This window comes from Mesoplodon bidens, assembly GCF_964165515.1.
Source record: "Mesoplodon bidens genome assembly, chromosome: 9".
NCBI classification, from domain to species: Eukaryota; Metazoa; Chordata; class Mammalia; order Artiodactyla; family Ziphiidae; genus Mesoplodon; species Mesoplodon bidens.
Genome location: NC_138166.1, coordinates 64377890 through 64398388, shown reverse-complemented (window position 1 = coordinate 64398388; position 20499 = coordinate 64377890). Strand labels below are relative to the sequence as shown.

At 36.6% G+C, this 20499-nt stretch overlaps 1 protein-coding gene across 1 annotated transcript in view; it reads left to right on the top strand.

Moving 5' to 3' along the window:
- TBX20 (T-box transcription factor 20) overlaps positions 1-20499 on the top strand; it is a 54532-nt gene that overhangs the window by 30397 nt on the left and 3636 nt on the right. The window contains exon 7 of the mRNA XM_081243611.1: positions 19144-19256. Coding sequence (XP_081099737.1) covers positions 19144-19256 — 113 coding nt within the window. The remainder of the gene's footprint in view (positions 1-19143; positions 19257-20499) is intronic.

Here is a 20499-nt window from a genome sequence, read left to right as displayed (position 1 = left end):
TTGCTGGCCCCTCTTTCTCTTTCCACATGCAGGCAACTAATCATTCTAACTATATCCAGAGGAGTTCAACTACTTCTTACCATTCTCACTGCTACCACTCTTATCTAGGACAATATCATCTCTTTCCCGAATTATTACATTAATTTCCTAATTGATCTTTCTACTCCCACTCTTACTGTTCTTAAGTCCATTTTCAGTTCACCAATCAGAATGATCTTATCAAAGAAAGGAAGTCAGATCACATCACTCTTGCTCAGAGTGACTCATCTTCCCATTCACAGTAAAATCCAAAGTCCAGACAAGGCCTGAAAGGTCCCATAGAATCTGATTCCAGCCCTCCCAGTTATCTCTCTGAACTCACCTACCTTTGTCTTGCTCAATTTCCTTTGAACATGCCCAGGCCCATCTTAGCCCCAGTTAGGGCCTTTATACTTACTTACCCTCTGCCTAGATTATGCAGCCCCCAATATCTGATTGGTCCAATGCCTTGTCTTTTGCTTCCTACTATATCCCCAGAGCCTAAAATAGTGCCTGGTACACAGTAAACACTCAAATATTTGTTGAGTAAATAATGATGTGTCTTTAAAAATGTCATACAGAGTATCTGTATTTTTAAAAATTTGTCTGAAGGTCTTTGTGTGTTAGTCGAAAATTTTAATCTATCTCCAAGTATTATGACCACTGATATGTTTGTATTGTTTTTTTCTGTTCCTGCTCTCTGTTTAATTCAACTATTTGTTTTACCCCTTATTTTCTCTTCCTGTCTTTTGTTAAATTTATCAAGTCCCAGCACCACCCCCCACCCCACCCCGCTTTTATTACAGTTAACATTCCACAGCCATCACGTGTCAGCCAGTGAGCTATGCAGTTGACACATTTTATTTCAGCTACACTTCAAAATAATTCTATAATAAAGAATGATTATCATCCCTATAATTCTATAATAAAGAATGACTATCATCCCTATTAAGCTGAAGCTTAAAGAGATTAATACTTTATTCAAATTCACATATGGTAATTTGTGACAGCTGAGCCTCACACCCAGGTTAGTTTGTCTGAAACCAAAGTCCTTTCTCTAATGTTCATTATATTTCTTTTTAATATAATTATGCTTTTAAATTCTGAAAGACATAATTGTAAAATTGATATTTCTCTGTCACTGTTAGGAATGAAACTATACATTTTCTTTTCTTGTAAAATAGGAGATATTTAGTATGTGATTTTTTCCCTTGTACTACCCCTCTCTCAACCTATAGTTTTGGTTTAAAAAATCTGGGATTTAAAATCCAGCTTTTTATTCATGTATCTTCTTTATCTTCTTTTTCAATTCTTTTTCTTAATGTTAATGTAAGGATCACAAATACATCAACCATAATCATTTAAATTTAATTCTAGTCATATTCATTTCATTGTTTAATGCTCATTTCTTCTGTTATACTCTGATTACTGGAATTGTGTTCTGACTTTATTCTCAGTTGTTGATAAATGTTGAGTAATTGGTTGAAGAAGGATATATGGGTGACCCTCTTTTTATCAGTTTATACATATCTGAAAGGATCTGCTGCCATGATTATAACCTGACTAGCATCACTGTCTTTCTCCTCAGAACTCTTTCAACCTTCCTTTGTCATCTAGTTTTTAAATACTGTAGATAAAGCTGATGCTAAACTGTCTTTCCTTTGTTGGAAAATTACCTTTTTTTCCTATCTAATAAAAATGCTTTTAGAAAGTTTCCTTTGAAATTCAGAAATTGTACCAGTATTTGTTCAGTTGTAAATTTTTTTCATTCGTATTTACAACTGAGCCCTTCCAATTGAAAACTCAAGTCGTTCGTTACTCATCTCAGGAAAATTTTCTCCTTGTTTTTTTTTTTCTCCTCTTCCTCATTCTTTTTGTTTCTAATTGTTCTGCTCTATTCAGACCTACTAAAATTCCTATTATATAAATGTTACAACTCCTGAATCTATTCCCTATTTCTTTCATCTTTTGCTTAATAATTTTTATTTCTTTAACTGTTTACTCTGATATTGGAAGAATTTCCTATATGAGTCTTCTAATTGTTGATTCTGTTTTCTACAGCATCCGGTATTCTGTTTGCTCTCCTTATTGAGTTCTTTTAAAATGTGGTAATTATTATTTTGTCACTTTCAAGTATACTTTTACATTTCCAGATTGTATTCTTTTCATTCCTGCTAGTCCCTGCTTTATTAGTATAGGGTCTTCTTAAATCTCACTAAAAACTTGCAACTACAAATTAGAGACTTAAAACATTTGTTTCTTGGAACAAGTCTGTTTCAAAAGAGATCACTTGTTCTGCTTTTAAAAATTAGTTTTCTTCTTTTGAATTGCTGAGTGTTTTGTAATTCCAATTATCTTTCTCTAGCTCATGTATAGAATGGGATGTCTGTTTGTTTAGCGTCAGGAGCTGAGATTAATTGTGAATAAAATCATGTGGCTCTTTGTTTAATCTTGCAGGTGCAGACTGAAGAAGGGGTAATAATTTAAACTTACTGTGAGTGTGCCAATTTGGAAATAAAATTATTCTGTTTGGGTTAGGAAGTTGTTGCAGGTAGGTGGAGATAGCCTTGGAAAAGGGAGTTTTAACTTTGCATTGATTATATTACCCTGTCTGCCTCAGCAGCTGGAAATCAGCTGTTCCCTCTCCATGCCCAGCAAAGCAACCTCATGGCCCTCCTCCAGAGCCGGTGGTGGTCATTAGCCCCGCACCCTTCAGTGTACCAAGACCACAGTGTGCTAGCTGAGAGCGTGCTGCTGTGGGATCCCTTCCTCATGGCCTCCAGCAGTGTAAGAATCTGCTTCTCATCAACTGCTCAAAGATCTGCCTTTATCATTAATCTCTGCTGCTCCAAGGTGGGGTTTAGGTGAAGCTCTGACAGAGGGCTTTTCATTTCTTCCCCATCCCCCCAAGTAGCTTCCCTCCCTGTACAGAGATGAACCGCACGCTGTTTGATGCTTCCCTCACTCCTTTCCTGTGGCTAAAATGTCAGAGTATGTAGTTGGCACTCTCCCTTCACACTGAGAGTCTCTATAAAATATGTTTAAAACTCCCTGGGATTGAACAAAACTTTCAAACACATGAAATCTGGACACAAGCCCAGAGGGAATCAGGCCTTCTTGCTCAGAGCTCAAACACTATTAGTTTAGATGAAGAAGAAAACTTCAGGAAACAAAGTTGCAAATCTGTTATTCTGGAAATTTATAGTTTTACCTGCATCAAGCCATGGAGCAGCAAGCATTTTGGCAGGTTTGCTAAAGAAGTTCAGTTTATGGGTAATTCCTAGGTCTTAAATAATGACTTCTGGTGCTAGAAAGCAAGCAGTGTTGGTTCTAACACAGCTCTAAGCTGGCTTGTGGAGTTTCTGAGGCAGTAAGGTTTTCATGAAGAGTAAGGTTTTCCCAAGAGTGTGGGGTGAGTGGGGCCCATCTCTAATCAGGTAAATAGCTTGGAGCAGGGGTTGGCAAACCCTGCTGTCTGCCACCTGTTTGGTATAGCCCACAAGCTAAGAATGGTCTTTACATTTTAAATGGTTGAAAAAGTTATAAATAACATTCTGTGACATGCAAAAATAATATAAAATTAAAATTTATTGTCTATAAAGTTTTATTGCAGGACAGTCACGTTTTTCAATTTATGTATTGTATGTGGCTGTTTTCATGCTACAGTGACAGAGCTGAGTATATCTGACAGAGATCCTAAGGCCTGCAAAGCTTAAACTATTTTCTACCAGGCCTTTACAGAGTAAGTTTGCTGATCACAGGCTTAGAGCTTTAAGGGGCTGTGGAAATGTTGGCAGCAAGGAAAACTTCTACCCAGAAACTTTACCTCCTTAGGATGGTATTTAAAATGAAGAAACTCAGAATTTCATTTTGAGGCCCATATGGTGATGCTAATTGACAAAGCTGGTGAGATCTGATCTCTGCCAACACCTTATCCTTCCTATCTTTACAATGATAGTTGTTTTTTTTTTTGCGGTACGCGGGCCTCTCACTATTGTGGCCTCTCCCTTTGCGGAGCACAGGCTCCGGACACGCAGGCTCAGCGGCCATGGCTCACGGGCCCAGCCGCTCCGCGGCATGTGGGATCTTCCCGGACCGGGGCACGAACCCGTGTGCCCTGCATCGGCAGGCGGACTCTCAACCACTGCGCCACCAGGGAAGCCCAACAATGGTAGTTTTTGAGACATGCTTTAGGGTCATTTTAGCACCTGTAGTTCAAGCCAGAAGAAAGATGACAGAGTAGGATGACAGAGTAATAACTTCAGAGATGCATACTTTTTAAGATTCTCTGTAAATTTCAATTATCTATGTTATTTTTATCCATCATCTAATCTTGTGCCTCAACTATAATGAATAACTGAAAACTAGGTTGTAATTTTTTTTCCTCTTTCAGAGAAAACTTGCAGGGACTTTAGAGAACAGTATAAAAGGCATTTGGGAAAGCTGGTGTTATAAAGACTCCGAAAACATCATCCAGTTTATTGTTAAGGAATTAGAAAATATTTTCCAAATTTGCACTTTAAAATGGAAAAATATGATATTTAAAATGTGTAAGAATCCAGTACTCAAACTTTAAGTAAGTCAAATGTGAGCCTCCGCTTCTCAGAATCCCCCTCCCCAGAGATAGTCTCTGTCCTCAGTTTGAAGGATATGTGTGTGCACACCCACATGTACTTTAAAGGTAAAATTCTACTTGAGTTCATACTGATACTTTCTATTTCAATTCAGGATGATAAAGTTTTTACTTAACCTCTCTGACCTTTTATCTGTACTTCTTTTCTCTCATGCTGAGCCTCTAGTTCTCAGTAACACCAGGAATGACAGAATATTCTGTCATTGCTCCTTTTTTGCTTTATCTCACAGCATAGAGAAGCATAGCAATCTCAGAATATGTATGTCAGCATATCTCCAACAATGTGCCAACTAAAAATAGTTAAAAATCTTTTTGTGGTTCTTTTTGTCCTTAGTGTAGATTCTGTTGATACTAGAGTGTTGTGTTTTTTTTAAGTTTTGTTTTGTTTTTTGTTCATACCACTAACCTAAGGATACACATTTAGGTTCATTTGTTTTATTGTATTTTTTATTTTTTGGAATTTAAAAAAGTATAATTTTCTTATATGGTTATTTAATACATGATTTACATGGTTTCAAGACAAATCTACAGAACATGGCTTATTCAAAGGCGGTCAAAATTCTATATCTCCTCCATCCTATGTCTTCCCTCTCCTATTGGTAACCATTAAAAGAAAAAGCATTGTTTATCCTTCCATTATGTTTTTAATAGAATATAATATGTTTTTTAATATAAGCAGATACATGTTTATATATGCTTTTCTTACATTTTAACACTCTATACATTTTCACCTTGTTTTTTATGTAATAATGTACATTAGTATTTTATTACATATATATATATATCTGTACTATGTAAGTATATAATATACATGTAATGTATATAGTAATATGTTTGGGCTTAGTTGTGGCATATTGTTTTGTTATGTTTAAATAGATATACAAGTATTTTATATAAATAATCTTTTACTATGTGATCTATTTTATTAGGAACCTTTTTTTTTTATACTTTTTTGGTAACTAGCAAGATTCATACTCTTGTTCTGTTTTCCTTTACACTAATATCTGTTAAGAACTCCTACTCTCCCTCTTTCTAATTTTCTTTAAGTCCCCTCCTAGAAGCAATATTGAAATTAACTAGTAACTTCTTTTTTTCTTCCCCCCTACTTTCCCTCTTTTTCAGCATCTGATTTGAAGTAACATCCTTTTAATCCCAGTTAATAAACATATATAATCAACAACTTTATTCTACTTATCATGTTCTTTCCCCATTCGCCTCCCCATTTTTGAGAACTGTATCTCATCTACCTTGTCAGAGAATACAGTCATTACATACTGTATCCTTTCTTATAACCATGGCTTAGTCTTAGTTCTATAAGTAAATATATATTTAATGCCCCTGATGCATCTTATATCAGTGTCTCTCCAGTGTTTTGGTTGTCTGAAGTTCATTTTCTACTTGGTTCCTCAAGAAAGGCTATAGTGGGACCAAAATTCCTGTCTTTTGCATGAACATGACAGTCTGTGGCCTTCATTTGTGAAAGTCAGTTGAACTTGGTATACACAATCCTTCCGTCACATTTTCTTTCCTGCCATATTTTAGATGTGTTGTTACTTCACTGTCTCCTGGAATAAACTATGGCTGTCAAACTCTGATGACAATCTAATATTCTTTCCCATATAAGTGACAGCCTTTTTTCTGGAATGATCAAAAGATTTCGTTCTTTTTCCTTTGTTCTTATTGTCCTTGATCAAAGGGCAGAAGGGGATGCCCAGTTCCCAGAGAATTATCTGGACATGTTGCCTTCTTATTTCTTTCACTCATACATGATGTGAAGGGACAGAAAGAAGGCAGCATCAGTCTTCTGAAACATTATTCATTTGTTCCTCTTGTACCTCATGCTTCCTTAGAATGAGGAGTCCTTGGAGTACAATCCAAGACCCTCCTTACACTAACTTCTAGTGAGCTTGCCAGTGGAATAAATTTTAAATTGTCAGAAGCTCTGCTGATGACCTTAGAGGCAGAGAAGTGGAAATTCATGGTGAAATGAAATGTAAGGATTATGTGGATTTTCCTTCTCTACATCATGGGTCCCATCCAGACAGCTGGCACTTGCATCATTTTGGTGGACTCAATGGGAAGCTGAATGGATGTCCTGCTCAGTGCTCTCTCCAGATGTCCTATAGTAGAGCCAATTCTTTAAAAAATCCTCCTCTACCTTTGAATTTTGGACATATTAGTCACTTTTTTTCTTGAAGTGTGGTCCAGAATAAGACTTTCTGCAGTATACTTTTGTGTACTTAGTTCATCTCTCCTCCTCATCTTCACCTTTCCCTGTTTAGGATACCTGCTGCTGGTATCTTGGCTTTCTTCTAAGCTTTCTGGCTAGTGTTGGTAAAAAGAAAATTCTGACATTCAGGGCTCCTGAAGCAGTCATGCATGTCATGAACTGATTAGTCCAACCTAATAGTTGTTACCAAAATAGCCGACAACATAAGTTCACATATCACTCTTATATTCTATCTTTAGAAGAAAACCAGTATAACTGATTTATGCAAAGGAGAGGAATATATATATGGGGGGGAGCATTGTATTGCCTGAGAAAATAAATGGATTAAACTACAGCCTAGTGAATAGTGAAATGGTTATGGCTCATAACTTAGTTTGCTAATTCCCTTAATCTTTCATAAATGCAACTATACTTGAGTACTATGGAGACTCTTACAAAGTAGATTATGCAGTGTCTGTAATAAAGTAAAAGTGAAACATAATTTCAATGAAGTCAGCTAAAACAAACAAACAAACAAAAACCCTGGATGTTAAAGGCAACCACCATGTGAGAGGCAGGCTATTCGAAAGTAAAAATACTAAAGAAAGCAAATGGCAAAAGCTAGTAACAATGGTCTCTGCTTTATTTATTTTAAGGCTGGAGTGATTTGGGGAGCCAACCAGTTTCTCTGTCATTATACCAATGAGGCAAGTAGGGCCCAGAGAGTGATCTGCCAGATCACACAATAAGTTAGTAGAAAATTTGGGGTTAGAACTCAGGGTTCTTTGCAAATAGTACTGGACTTTTTCAAAATGGCTCTTTTTAATTTTTATTTCTGTTTATATATTTATAGACTCATAAATTGTTAGAGCCATAATGGATCTTAGAGAGCATCTAATCCAGCCCACCATTTCCCTACCACACCCTCATTTTATAGGAGAAAGCAAAGCCCAGACACAGATAAGGAATCTGATCGCACAGCTTCTTAGTAAAGAAACATCTTTTTATCATCTCCAATGAAGGCAGAGTTAGTATAAGAGACTGTATGCATAAAATGGAAGTTATTTTGTTTGGTAACCAGATTAAAGTCTGCTTTTAAATACAATCTATTAATTTAATAAATTAGTCTGGTGACAACAACCACAGAAAGGAAGGGATGACTTTCAACAGAACTAAATTTTTCTTTTCAAATTATATAAGTAGTTACCACAAAATTCTTTTAACTAGCAAGCTATGTCCCTGCATTTAAAACGTTACTCATTTATTCACAGCTTCTAAGAGGAAACATTTATATTACAAAACAGTGTCAAACAAATCAGCGGGTTTGATAGAGTAGCAGAGTTATTCACAATTGACTTACGGTCATAATTTGTCCTCCTTTTTTTCTTGCTTGTGTCTTTCTTTCTATCTGTGTCTAAAGGATATTTGTTCCCTGCCTCACAATTTACTAAAGTTTATTTTTAGAGGCTGAATGATCTGTACTTTGCATGAGACCTTTGTTCTAGTCACAACAGTTAGACTTAAGAAACTAGTTTTTTTTTTTCCCCACAGTGGTACAGTTTACTTATTTAAGTTGCTAATAGTGATATAAAACCAGAAATGTGTATTACTATTGAAAAGAAAAATTAGTAGGATTAAGTCACATAAATAAAAATAAGCTAAAATCTAAAAGCTTTTAAAAAGATTATTTTGTTTTTCCAAAAGGTATTGCATAATATATTTCTGTTCTTAAATTAAAATTAATGATTTATAATACATCTCCAATTGTATTATCTAAAGTTTTCATTTATTAAGTACTTTGTAGAAGCAACAAATATTGATATATTGTCTTCCAGTAATTTATAACATTATCTGCATAAATCTTTAGAAAATTATTGTGACAAGGAGTTGTTTACAAAGGCCTACTAGTAAGATATGATGTAAACATGAGCAAACTGATGAGCAAGGACAACTTTAAATATTTTGTTTCCTGTAAATTAGATTTGATTTTAATGGATCTGACATTTTCTCCCTGAATGCAGCTTTTTACCAGGTCTGTATTTAGAAAGAGAGAAAGTTAGAATGTAAATTGAAATAATATTTACTTTTTATTTAATTTTCTCTCTGACATGTATATTGTGGGATGGTTTAAATGAAGCATAGAAAGTTATAGCGACTGGAAGTGTCAATTTCATCTAAAATGATTATGATTATGTAACCAGCTTTAGAAACACATGATTTTGATACTCAATAATAACAGTGATTTAATTTTGTTACCTATAAACATTTATTGAGCACCTATTATATGCCAAGTACAAATATAAACTATGTGTATTTAATTCATTAAATCTTAATAATAACCCTAAGAGCTAGGTCATATTAATATCCCTCATTTTGCAGATGAGAAAACTGAGGCAAAGAGTAGTGAAGTAATTTGGCCAGAGGCACACAACTGGCAAGTGGCAGGGCTAGGATTCGAGCTAAGCAGTTTCCAGTAACCACTACACTAGGGCAGTGGTTCTCCGAGTGTTGCCTCCAGGTCAGTGGCATCAGTGTTACCTGGAAACACGCTGGAAATAATATTCTCGAGCCATACTTCAGACTTACTAAATTAGAAACTCTAGGGTGGGGTCCAAAAATCTGTGTTTTGACCAGCCCTCCAGGTAATTCTGATGAACACTGTCTTAGTCTGTTGGGCTGCCATAACAAAAATGCCATGGGCTGTGAGTAGCTTAAACAACAGACATTTATTTCTCACAGTTTTGGAAGCTGGCAAGTCTAAGATCAAGGTGCTGGCAGATTCAGTTTTTGGTGAGGACCTGTTTGTGGTTCACAGACAGCTATCTTCTCACTGTGTCCTCACATGGCTGAAGAACAGAAAGCTAAAGCAAGCTCTCCTTTCTCTTCTTATAAGGGTACTAATCCCATTTATGAGGGCTCCACACTTAAAACCTAACGGTCTGCCAAAGGCCTCACATCCTAAAATCATCACATTGGAGATTAAGATTTCAACATGAATTTGGGGGACACAAACACTCAGTCTACAATACACTAAAGTTTGAGAACCACTGCCTAGATAAATAAAGCATTGTTCTCTCCCTCGCTCAAAGGCCAACAGTGTAGTGGTAACGGTGGTCATGCAAACACATGATTGCCATCCATCTAGTAAGTGCATTTAAAGAGGAATATATTGGGTAAGGCGATGGTGCAAAGGAGAATGTGAAGGAAAAGGGAAGGTTTTGCTTTTTGAGCATTAAAAAATTTGTACTCTAGTTTCAGAGATAGAGGAAGGGTAATCAGTTCAATACTGATAGAGTATGTTGGTTTTGCTTATCTAGAATTTGAACAAATAGTTCAGATGACTTCCAATAGTTCTGAACATTTTTGCAGAATCAACATAATCACTGCAGCTACCCTGTATCTTGCCCACTTTCTGGCTATGATTGTGTCTCTCACATGTATATTAGTCTTGGAATTGATGGTTACACATTAGTCAGAAGAGATCTCTTTTTTTTTTTTTTTTTTTGTGGTACGCGGGCCTCTCACTGTTGTGGCCTCTCCCGTTGCGGAGCACAGGCTCCGGACGTGCAGGCTCAGCGGCCATGGCTCATGGGCCTAGCCGCTCTGCAGCATGTGGGATCTTCCCGGACCGGGGCACGAACCCATGTCCCCTGCATTGGCAGGCGGACTGTCAACCACTGCACCACCAGGGAAGCCCAGAAGAGATCTCTTAAAGATACCTAATGATGTATGCTTTTTGCCTAGAAAAATAATTTAGTGTTAGATATTAGAAAGGCCAAACTTCAATTATGGCACCCATTTTACTTATCTATTAAAATCCAAAGTAACTATTGTCTCTTGCTTTGGGATATAACAGAACTGAGCATTACAAGGTACTGTCCTAGCTTGTAATACCTAAGTCACTTAACCCATTAGGTGAGTCATCCCTTATTTTTCAGAGCACAGTATTCCAGAAATCCTCACAGTAGTCTTCCAGGCTAAATAAATTCTTTGTACTTTTCATTCTGCTGGAAACAGGGATTAGACATAAAGTAAACAACATGAGCTGTCTATTCTTCGTAACATCTTCGAAGAGATGGCCCTGATTTGCACCACTGTTTTCATTCACTTAAAAGGCAATAATTTAATTATGCCATCCTTTATATAAGAACTGCCATTGCTTTCAGTTTCCTTCCAGGCCTGACAAAAATAAATCACTTCAATAAATCCCTTTTTTCTCCCTCTTAGAGACAAGAATTAGTAATGATACCAGTGATCTTCCAAGGACAAAATAAATATAATGAACTTTGTATAGAAAAGCAAAATATTTCACAAGGTAGTGATTCATTGTGTTATTTAAACAATTTTTCTTGTGTATATGTGAAAAATGTTTAAATGATTTTATATAAGGGCATTTTTAGAGAGGCAGATACTACACTCTGCTTTTGAACTTAAATGCTTGGATAGAGCAGTCTACATGCCTAGGATGGGCAACAGAATACACCTTAGAAATACACCATCCATAATTTCAGCCCATTGATGGTCATTCCTTTATGACTTTACAAAGAGAAAATATTTTCTAGGGTATCTGAAACAAGTCCTTTCCTCATGTGAAAATAACCACCTAATTCTTTTCTAAATTCATTTTAAATATTAACAGTATGACACATGGCTTAGACTAAAAGGACATCAGCTTGAATGTATGTTATAGTTGTCATTTTATTAAAAGTTACTCATCTCAATTGACTTTTTTCTTAATGACCCAAGTTACCCAATAAGACAGTCATGCTCTAATATTACAGTGAATTAAGTCCTTGAGTAAGTGACTCAGCTGTTAAGGCTACAGGGGTCCAACATTACCAGAGTGTGGGCATATAAAGCTTAAAATACATGGCAGTTGGCAAACTGATTAGTTAGGGTCCATGTCATGCCAAGTTACCCTTTCTGTTAATTTCTGCATTTACTGGTGCCTCTTAGTAAATTATGAAATATTTTCATGTCAACAAGTCCAACTCAAGGGATTCAACAAGTTCACGGGATCTTTAAAAGTAGGTTACACTTTTAAACAGGCGATATGGGCTCATTAAAGCTTAATGTTATATTTTATGATAGGTATAATTTTATAATAGAACTGCAAATAACATACTTTTCAAGTTTTCTGCTGACTTTTACATTCAATCACTGAGAAAAATCCTCCTGTTTGGATCACGTTATTCTGGATTAGGATTATTCATATGGGTGAAATAAATTGGAAAAAAATATAATCTAAAAGAATAGAAGTTTTACCTGCTTTAGATATACTTTTATAGGGCACTAATATTTACTGAGTACCTCCTATGTGCCAGACACTTTGGAGCAATTCAAATGCCTTATCTCATTTAATTCTCATAGTTATAGTTCTTATCACTACTATTTGCTTCACTTTTATTTTTCCACAGCCCTATCATCATCCTCTAATATGCTGCACGTTTTTCTACATGTTTTTCGTATCCTCTTTCTCCCTCTCCCCCAGCCCTCTCTCCCATCAGGCAGGGATGTTTACGGTTTGCTTACTGCTGTCTCCATAATTCCTAGAATAGTGCCTTGTTCATAAAAGGTGCTAAATAATTTTGGGGGGGATGAATGAATGACTTCCCAATTTACAGATGAAGAGAGGTTAAGGAAGGAACAAAACTAGAATGTGAAAATGGTTTTAGGTGGTCCATATACTCATCTATCCATTCATCCATTTGATGAGTGACTTTAAAGCCCATGAAATTTCCAATATACCACATTGCCTCCAATGCATTTACTATATTGATATAAAAATCAGCAATGATAATGACAGTTTTATCAATTCATTATAAGTTCCCCAAGTATCAGCGTTAGACCGGCAGTTCTTCTCTTTTTGTCCATTGGTATGTTACCATTTCTTATGATAGTGTATGATCTGTAATTAATTTTGAATAAACATGTCCAAAGTTCAAATGGTACAGAGGCATATATGGAGAAAAGTATCCATCACACACCTTCTCCTCCACTAGAACCACCTGGGGAGCTTTAACAATTACTGAAGCCTGTGTCCCACCCCATAGATTGCGATTTACTTGATCTGTGGGTATGACCTGGTTTTGGAATTTTTAGAAGAGCCTCAGGACAGACTTTGCTTCAGGTAAAGGTAAAGCAACAAGGACCAAATACAACCTCTTGCCTTAAATAACTAAGAAACACACAAAATATATGAAACAATGCTTTTTTAAATGATACTGGACACAAGGCAACAAAAGACAGTAATCCCTGAAAGATGGGAAACAAATGAGGTGAGCCCTATGATGGACCCAGCTTATAGTCTGAGAGAGTATCTAGGCCATGGCACAGGGAGGGGGAATACAGGCTGAGCCTGGCAGACTCCCTGAGTTGAGCAGTCAGAGCTGAGAGTTCAATGAGAGCAAACAGTGAGAATCCACAGGACAGACCACAGGAGAAGAGAACGCCAAAGTTATACAGGGGGTCCCTCTTGAGTGTTCAGCTGGGAGCTAACTAGCACATGTGTGAGGAAACTACCAGAGGTTGTGGGGAGGGGAGCACCTGAAAAGATTGGAGGAAAGAGTACTAGTGTCCATACAGGGATAAAAATAATGCCTGTTCTAACTAGAAGGACTGGAAAATCTTGCAATTTTCAGGGCATTTGATAGAATACTCAGAAGGGTTTTCCTTTAATAGTGAGAAAAAAAATTAGTCCTAGACTAAACAGTATTCCAGTCCTACCTAAACACATCTTGAAAGCAAGACCCCAAACGATCACTTATTTCCAAGTAACTTAACTATATCCTAGAACAAAGCTCAAGAATATTTATAAGAACACAGAAATATCCAGCAACCACCAAGATAAAATTCACATCTGACATCCAATTAAAAGCTACCAGAAATGCTGGGCTTCCCTGGTGGCGCAGTGGTTGAGAGTCCGCCTGCCGATGCAGGGGACACGGGTTTGTGCCCCGGTCCGGGAGGATCCCACGTGCCGCGGAGCGGCTGGGCCCGTGAGCCATGGCCGCTGGGCCTGCGCGTCCGGAGCCTGTGCTCCGCAATGGGAGAGGCCACAACAGTGAGAGGCCCACGTACCGCAAAAAAAAAAAAAAAAAAAAAAAAAAAACTACCAGAAATGCAAAGAAGTAGAAAAATATAACCCATAAATTAACCAATTGAAAATAACCCAGAACTGACACAAATATTACAATTAGCAAACAAGGACATTAAAACAGTTATCATAACTGTATTCCAAATAGCCAAAAATTAAATAGAGACACAGAAGAGGTCCAAGCGATCCAAATCAAAATTCTATTATGGTTTATCACAGGATATTGAATCTAGTTCCTTGTGCTATACATTAGGACCTTGTCAAAATTCTAAAGATGAAAACTATAATGTATAAAATGAAAGATACACTGGATGGGACTAATGGCAGATTCGATGTTGCAGATGAAATAATTAGAAAACTTTAAGACACAGCAATAGAAACTATCCAAAATAAAACAGAGAGCAAAGAGAAATTTTAAAAAATGAAGAGTATCAGTGAGTTGTGGGGAAACTTTAAACAGTCTAATATATGTGTAACTGGAGAATTGGAGCCCCTAAAAGGTGGATGGGGAGATGAAGGAAGAATTATATTTGAAGAAATAATGTTCAAAATTTTTCCTAATTTAATGACAACTAAAAACACACAATCCAAAGAGGGCCAACAAACCCAAGCTCAAGAAGCATTAAGAAATAACACCAACGCACATCATAATCAAATTGCTCAAAACCAGTGTAAAAAATATTGAAAGCAACCAGGGAATTAAAGACATAGTACATAAGATAAGGATGACAGCAGACTTCTTGTCAGAAACAAAGTAAATGAGGAGACAGTGGAGCAACATTTCTAAAAGTGCAGAAAGAAAAAAGTCTGCTCACCTAGAAATTTATACCCAGCAAAACTGTTAAAGAAAAAAAAAAAAAGCGGGCTTCCCTGGCGGCACAGTGGTTGAGAGTCCGCCTGCCGATGCAGGGGACACGGGTTCGTGCCCCGGTCCAGGAAGATCCCACATGCCGCGGAGCAGCTGGGCCCGTGAGCCATGGCCGCTGAGCCTGTGCGTCCAGAGCCTGTGCTCCGCAATGGGAGAGGCCACAACAGTGAGAGGCCCGCGTACTGCAAAAAAAAAAAAAAGCAAAATGAAGACTTTTTCAGACACACAAAATTGCACTACAGATATGTTAAAGGAAGTCCTTCAGGTAGAAGGAGAATTATATCAGATGTCAACCTAGATCTACACAAAGGAATGAAGGACAGTGGGAATGGTAACTACAAGAATAAATAGATCAATTTTTTTCAAATTATTCAAATCTTTTAAAACATAATTTACTGTTTAGACAAAAAAAACAGTGTAGTGTGGGGCTTCTGTAAAAGTAAAATGTTTGACAAGAATGGTACAAAGGTTAGAAGAAAGAAATAAAAGTAATGTTATTGTGAGTCTTACTTGCCAAGCAGATTGTGATGTGTTAAAGATATTTACTGTGAACACTAAATCAACCACTAAAAAACCAAAAGTTATAAATAATAAACAAACCAAGAAAGGAGATGAAATGGAATTATAAAATATAACCTAAAAGAAGGCAAAAAGAGGAAGAAGATTTTTTTTGACAAAGATGCAGTGGTAATTCAGTGGAGACGGGGTCATCTTTTCAATGAATAGTGCTAGAATAGTTGGCTATCAATAAGCAAAAAATAAACATCCATCCATACCTCATGCTTATACAAAATTAACTCAAGGCAAATTATATATCATTATGTGAAACCTAAAACTATAAGAACTTCTAGAAAAAAAAATTAAGAGAAACTTTTATGGTCTTGGTTTAGGCAAAGATTCTGGGATAGTATAGCAAAAGCATCCATAAAATTGCAAACAATAAATTGGACTTTATAAAAATTAAAAACTTCTGCTGTTTAAAAGACACTGTTAAAGATGAAAAGACAAGCCATAGCCTGGGAGAAAATATTTGCAAGTCATACATCCTATAAGGACAAGCATCCCGAATATATAAAGAAATCTCAAAACTCAATAATAAGGAAACAACCTAATTTTTAAAATGAACAAAATATATGAACAGTTTTACCAAAGTTGATATATAGAAGCAAATAAGCACATAAAAAGATGAGCAACATCTTAGTCATTACAGAAACGCAAATTAAAACTATGATGACATACTAGTACATGTGTATTAGAATAGCTAAAATTAAAAAGACTGATCACACCAAGTGTTAGTAAGAATGTGGAGGAATGGAACTCTCATACACTGCTGAGTGGGAATACTAAAATAAATGATACAACTGCTTTGGAAAATAGGTTGGCAGTTTCTTAAAAAATTACACATATACCGACCATACAATCCAGCCATTCCACTCCTAGGCATTTTCCCAAAAGAACAGAAATCATATGTATATTTAAAAATATATATTAATATATGCAGCAGCGTCATGTGTAACAGTTAAAAACTAGAAACAATGCAAATGTCCATCAGCAGATAAACAGGTAGACTATAGTATGTCCATACAATAGAATGCCACTCAGAATAAGAAAGAATGAACTATTGATATGTGAATCTCAAAGTAATTTAGCCAGATAAAAAGATACACATATGGTATGATTTCATTTTTATAAAATTTTAGAAGACACAAACTAATGTGTAGGAACAGAAATCATACTAGTGTTTTCCTTGGAAAAGTATGTTGGGATGGAGACCAGGGAGCATGATGGGCATGAGGAAACTTTTGGAGGTGTTACATACATTTATTATCTCACTTGTGGTGGTGGTGTCACTGGTCACATAAGCCCAAATCAATCAAATTGTACAATTTAAATATATGTCACTTACTGTACATTAATTTTACCTCAATATAGTTGTTGTTTTTTAAGAGCTTTAGGTAACTCAAGTGTATTTGGGACAAATTTGGGAATCATTGCTCCAGTAGGTCCCTAGTTCCACACTACAGAGACAACCTATTCTAGGAAGCTTCCTGTTCTGGAAAGTGGAACATTCTGGAAATATTGTGCATATACAAACATACACATTTCTTGTTTTAAATTCACAAATGGTAGCAAACTTTATACAGTGTTCTGTACTTAACTTTTTTTACTTAATGTGTCTTGGTGATCATTCCATATCAATAAATATGGAATGGCCTCATTTTTTAAAACACCTACATATTAATCCACTGGATCTGGATTTTGCCTGATCCCAGTGATTTTGGCTACATGAGGTGGTACTGTATGCTTATTTTAAAACCTTTTAGGAGTAAAGATATAACTTGAATAGTTGTTAGAACTAATTTTTCTTTTAGGCATACTTTTAAGTCTTCATTTGAAGGCTATATAATATGACACAATGCTTTAATCTGTGTGAGTATACAAGCTTTCTAGAACACCAAATTCACTATTAGTATTTTTTCACAGGTAAAGTCTGTATATCTCTGTGAAATGTTGACAAGTATTACATTTTGAAAAGTTATTATGACATTTTATTTGCTTTCCTTATCCCCTCAAGATGAAATTTGGTGTTCAGTTTGTCCTTTATTCAACACACTTTTTTAAAATCCTTTTTTTGTCCTTTGGTGGTTAATTTGGTGTTGGTCTTTAGGCCACAGCTATTCTTGGAGATGTATACTGTATAAGCTAACCTGTTACCAACTTCCATTTTTGGCAAAGAAATCATTTGGCTAAACTATAGCTGGGGGCTTCCCAGGTGGTGCAGTGGGGTTAAGAATCCACCTGCCAATGCAGGGGACACGGGTTCAAGCCCCAGTCTGGGAAGATCCCACATGCCGTGGAGCAACTAAGCCTGTGAGCCACAACTACTGAGCCTGCGCTCTAGAGCCTGTGAGCCACAACTACTGAGCCCATGTACCACAACTACTGAAGCCCGGCATGCCACAACTACTGAAGCCTGCGTGCCTACAGCCCGTGCTCCCCAACAAAAGAACCCGCTGCAATGAGAAGCCCATGTACCACAACAAAGAGTAGCCCCGTTCACCTCAACCAGAGAAAGCCTGTGCACAGCAACGAAGACCCAATGCAGCCAAACTAATTAATTAATTAATTTAAAAAAAAACCTCTTATCTGGTGTTTTTCTCGCTTAATGGCAGCAGGTTGAACTGGCAAATACCAAAATAATTTTTGTTTTTAAAGTTAACAACACTCTTTAGTTTTTAGACTATATTGCAAGAGAAAGACCATCTACAAAGACAATGCACCAATTTATTTGGGGGCTTAAATTCCCTAGTGGCCATTTATGTGTCCTTCATAGGTTTTCCGTAATTTTCAGTCTTAAAGCAACAAGAATCTCAAAGTGGCCATTATCCATACTACCCATATTGTCATATACTCTATGCACTTACTAGGTTTATTAGTGAACATTGAGTCTTTTTTATGACTAATGATATTCTGAACTTTGGGCCAGTATTTCATCAGATGTTCAATCAGTGCAGTTCATATCAAATGTTCAATCAGTGCAGTTCGTATCAGGTGAGTATTTGTTTTGTATTCATTAGCTGATGAAGTCACAGGATTGCAGCTCCTTGTAGTAAATTCACCAGTCATTTTTTCACATCATTAAACTCCATATTCCTATGGTCAGGTTTTATAGCTCCTTGTTCACCTTTGACCCTAATTTTGTAGAATTTCAGGGAATTGTCCTTATCCTGTCCAGTTAGGTTTCTTGTATTTATATGCCTGAGGTTATATTTCTGAGGCATCTACAATGAAATAAATGTACATGTTTTAAATGTTATCTTTCCCTGAGGTGGTGGTATTTTTTTAAATATTTTATTTTATTTATTTATTTATTTATTTATTTATTTATTTATTGGGCTGTGTCAGGTCTTAATTGCGATGTGCGGGCTCTTCGTTGTGGTGCTCGGGCTTCTCTCTAATTTTCTAGAACACTAGAAACGTCTGGCCTGCGGGTTTTCTCTTCTCTAGTTGTGGCGCACGGGCTCCAGAGCGCATGGGCTCTGTAGTTTGTGGCACGAGGGCTCTCTAGTTGAGATGCATGAGTGAGCTCAGTTGTTGTGGCATGTGGGCTTAGTTGCCCTGCAGAATGTGGGATCTTAGTTCCCCGACCAGGGATAGAAACTGTGTCCCATGCGTTGGAAGGCGGATTCTTTACTGAAGTGGTGGTCTTTTGGCTGAGAAAATGGTTTTACTGACTGGTAAATCATCTTTAAGACTCCTCTCCTTCTCTGAGTACTTAACTTTTTAGTTTACTCAGGATGTGTCACTCTCTAATCTAGGGAAAGTGTGGAGAGCCTGATTCAAAAGCATTCCTATGCCCGCTCACCCATCCGTACCTATGGAGGAGAAGAGGATGTGCTGGGGGATGAGGTTCAGACAACACAAAATCGAGGTAAGACTGCTTCTGGGCTATGCAGCTGCTGGGCAGGGAAGTGATGAGACTTCTAGCCCTCAGGGAAGAGACTGCCCCAGAGTATTTCAGAAGCCTCTTCAGGAAGGGACAGCCTGAGGCTGATCATCATTTTCTTTGCATCTTAAGTGATTATGCTGCCTAAAGCCTTCCTGTAGTTTGTTTTCCAGTAAAAGGACATTGAGCCTCTGAGTCAGGGCCCAGGAGTTATTTGTCTGTGATCTACTACCAAAGAGCTATTGGACTTTGGGGGTGGCCCCTTAGTCTTTCTCAACCTCAGTTTTACAATCTGAAAATCAGGGAATATATCTGTTTTACTTATATCAGGAATATCTTATTAGGATCAATGACTAGAATGGAAAACATTTTTAAAAAGAAGATTCTCCTAATGAACACATTGCGTAGAGGCAGTGGCCCGGGTCGTGAGAATAGGGGAGTACTAAAAAGTTCCTCTGCTGCAGATGTTCAAAGAGGAGCCCTCTGCATCTGGGAGGCCAGAGAAAAGAAACCAGAGGGGGCTGCCCAGGCACAGGGATGTTCACATGGGGAGAGTCCTCTGTCCTATTTTTATGTCCATGATATGGAATAGCATAAACAGTCAGAACATATGCTATCTCTTATAGCTAAATCCAGATGAGCTACTAGTAATTATACAACTGGAAAATTCAGTGTCAAATTTTATTTAAACTTCTGGATACTGTGATATAAGAAAAACTTACTCTTGCAACTTGTCAAATATCTAATAAAAAATTATGGACGCTAAGCTGTCATTCCTGATAGTTTGTAATGATGTGTATTACCATTATTACTTAGTATATTATATACTAAATATACGATAAATACAGTATACATATATATTTTATTTTGTACTGTGACAATTTGTTCTTTTCTATTGATGTGGCTTCTCATCTTGCTCAGTACTATGCTATTTTCATAAATGCATTATTTTGTTTTTATAACATGATAACATTTTTATATCTGGTAGGGAAAATCTATCCTTGTTATAATTTTTAAAAATTTAAAATTCTGTCATTATTTGTCCTGATAATTTTGAGAATCGAGTTGAAGAGGGAAAAAACATTGGCATTTCATTGGCTTTACACTCAACCAATAAATTAATTTGGGAATAAATGACTTTTAAAAATTTTTTATTTTTCATCCAAGAATATGGCACGTGTCTCCAATTATTAAAATCTTTCCTTACATCTCTATTTCAATAGAGTCG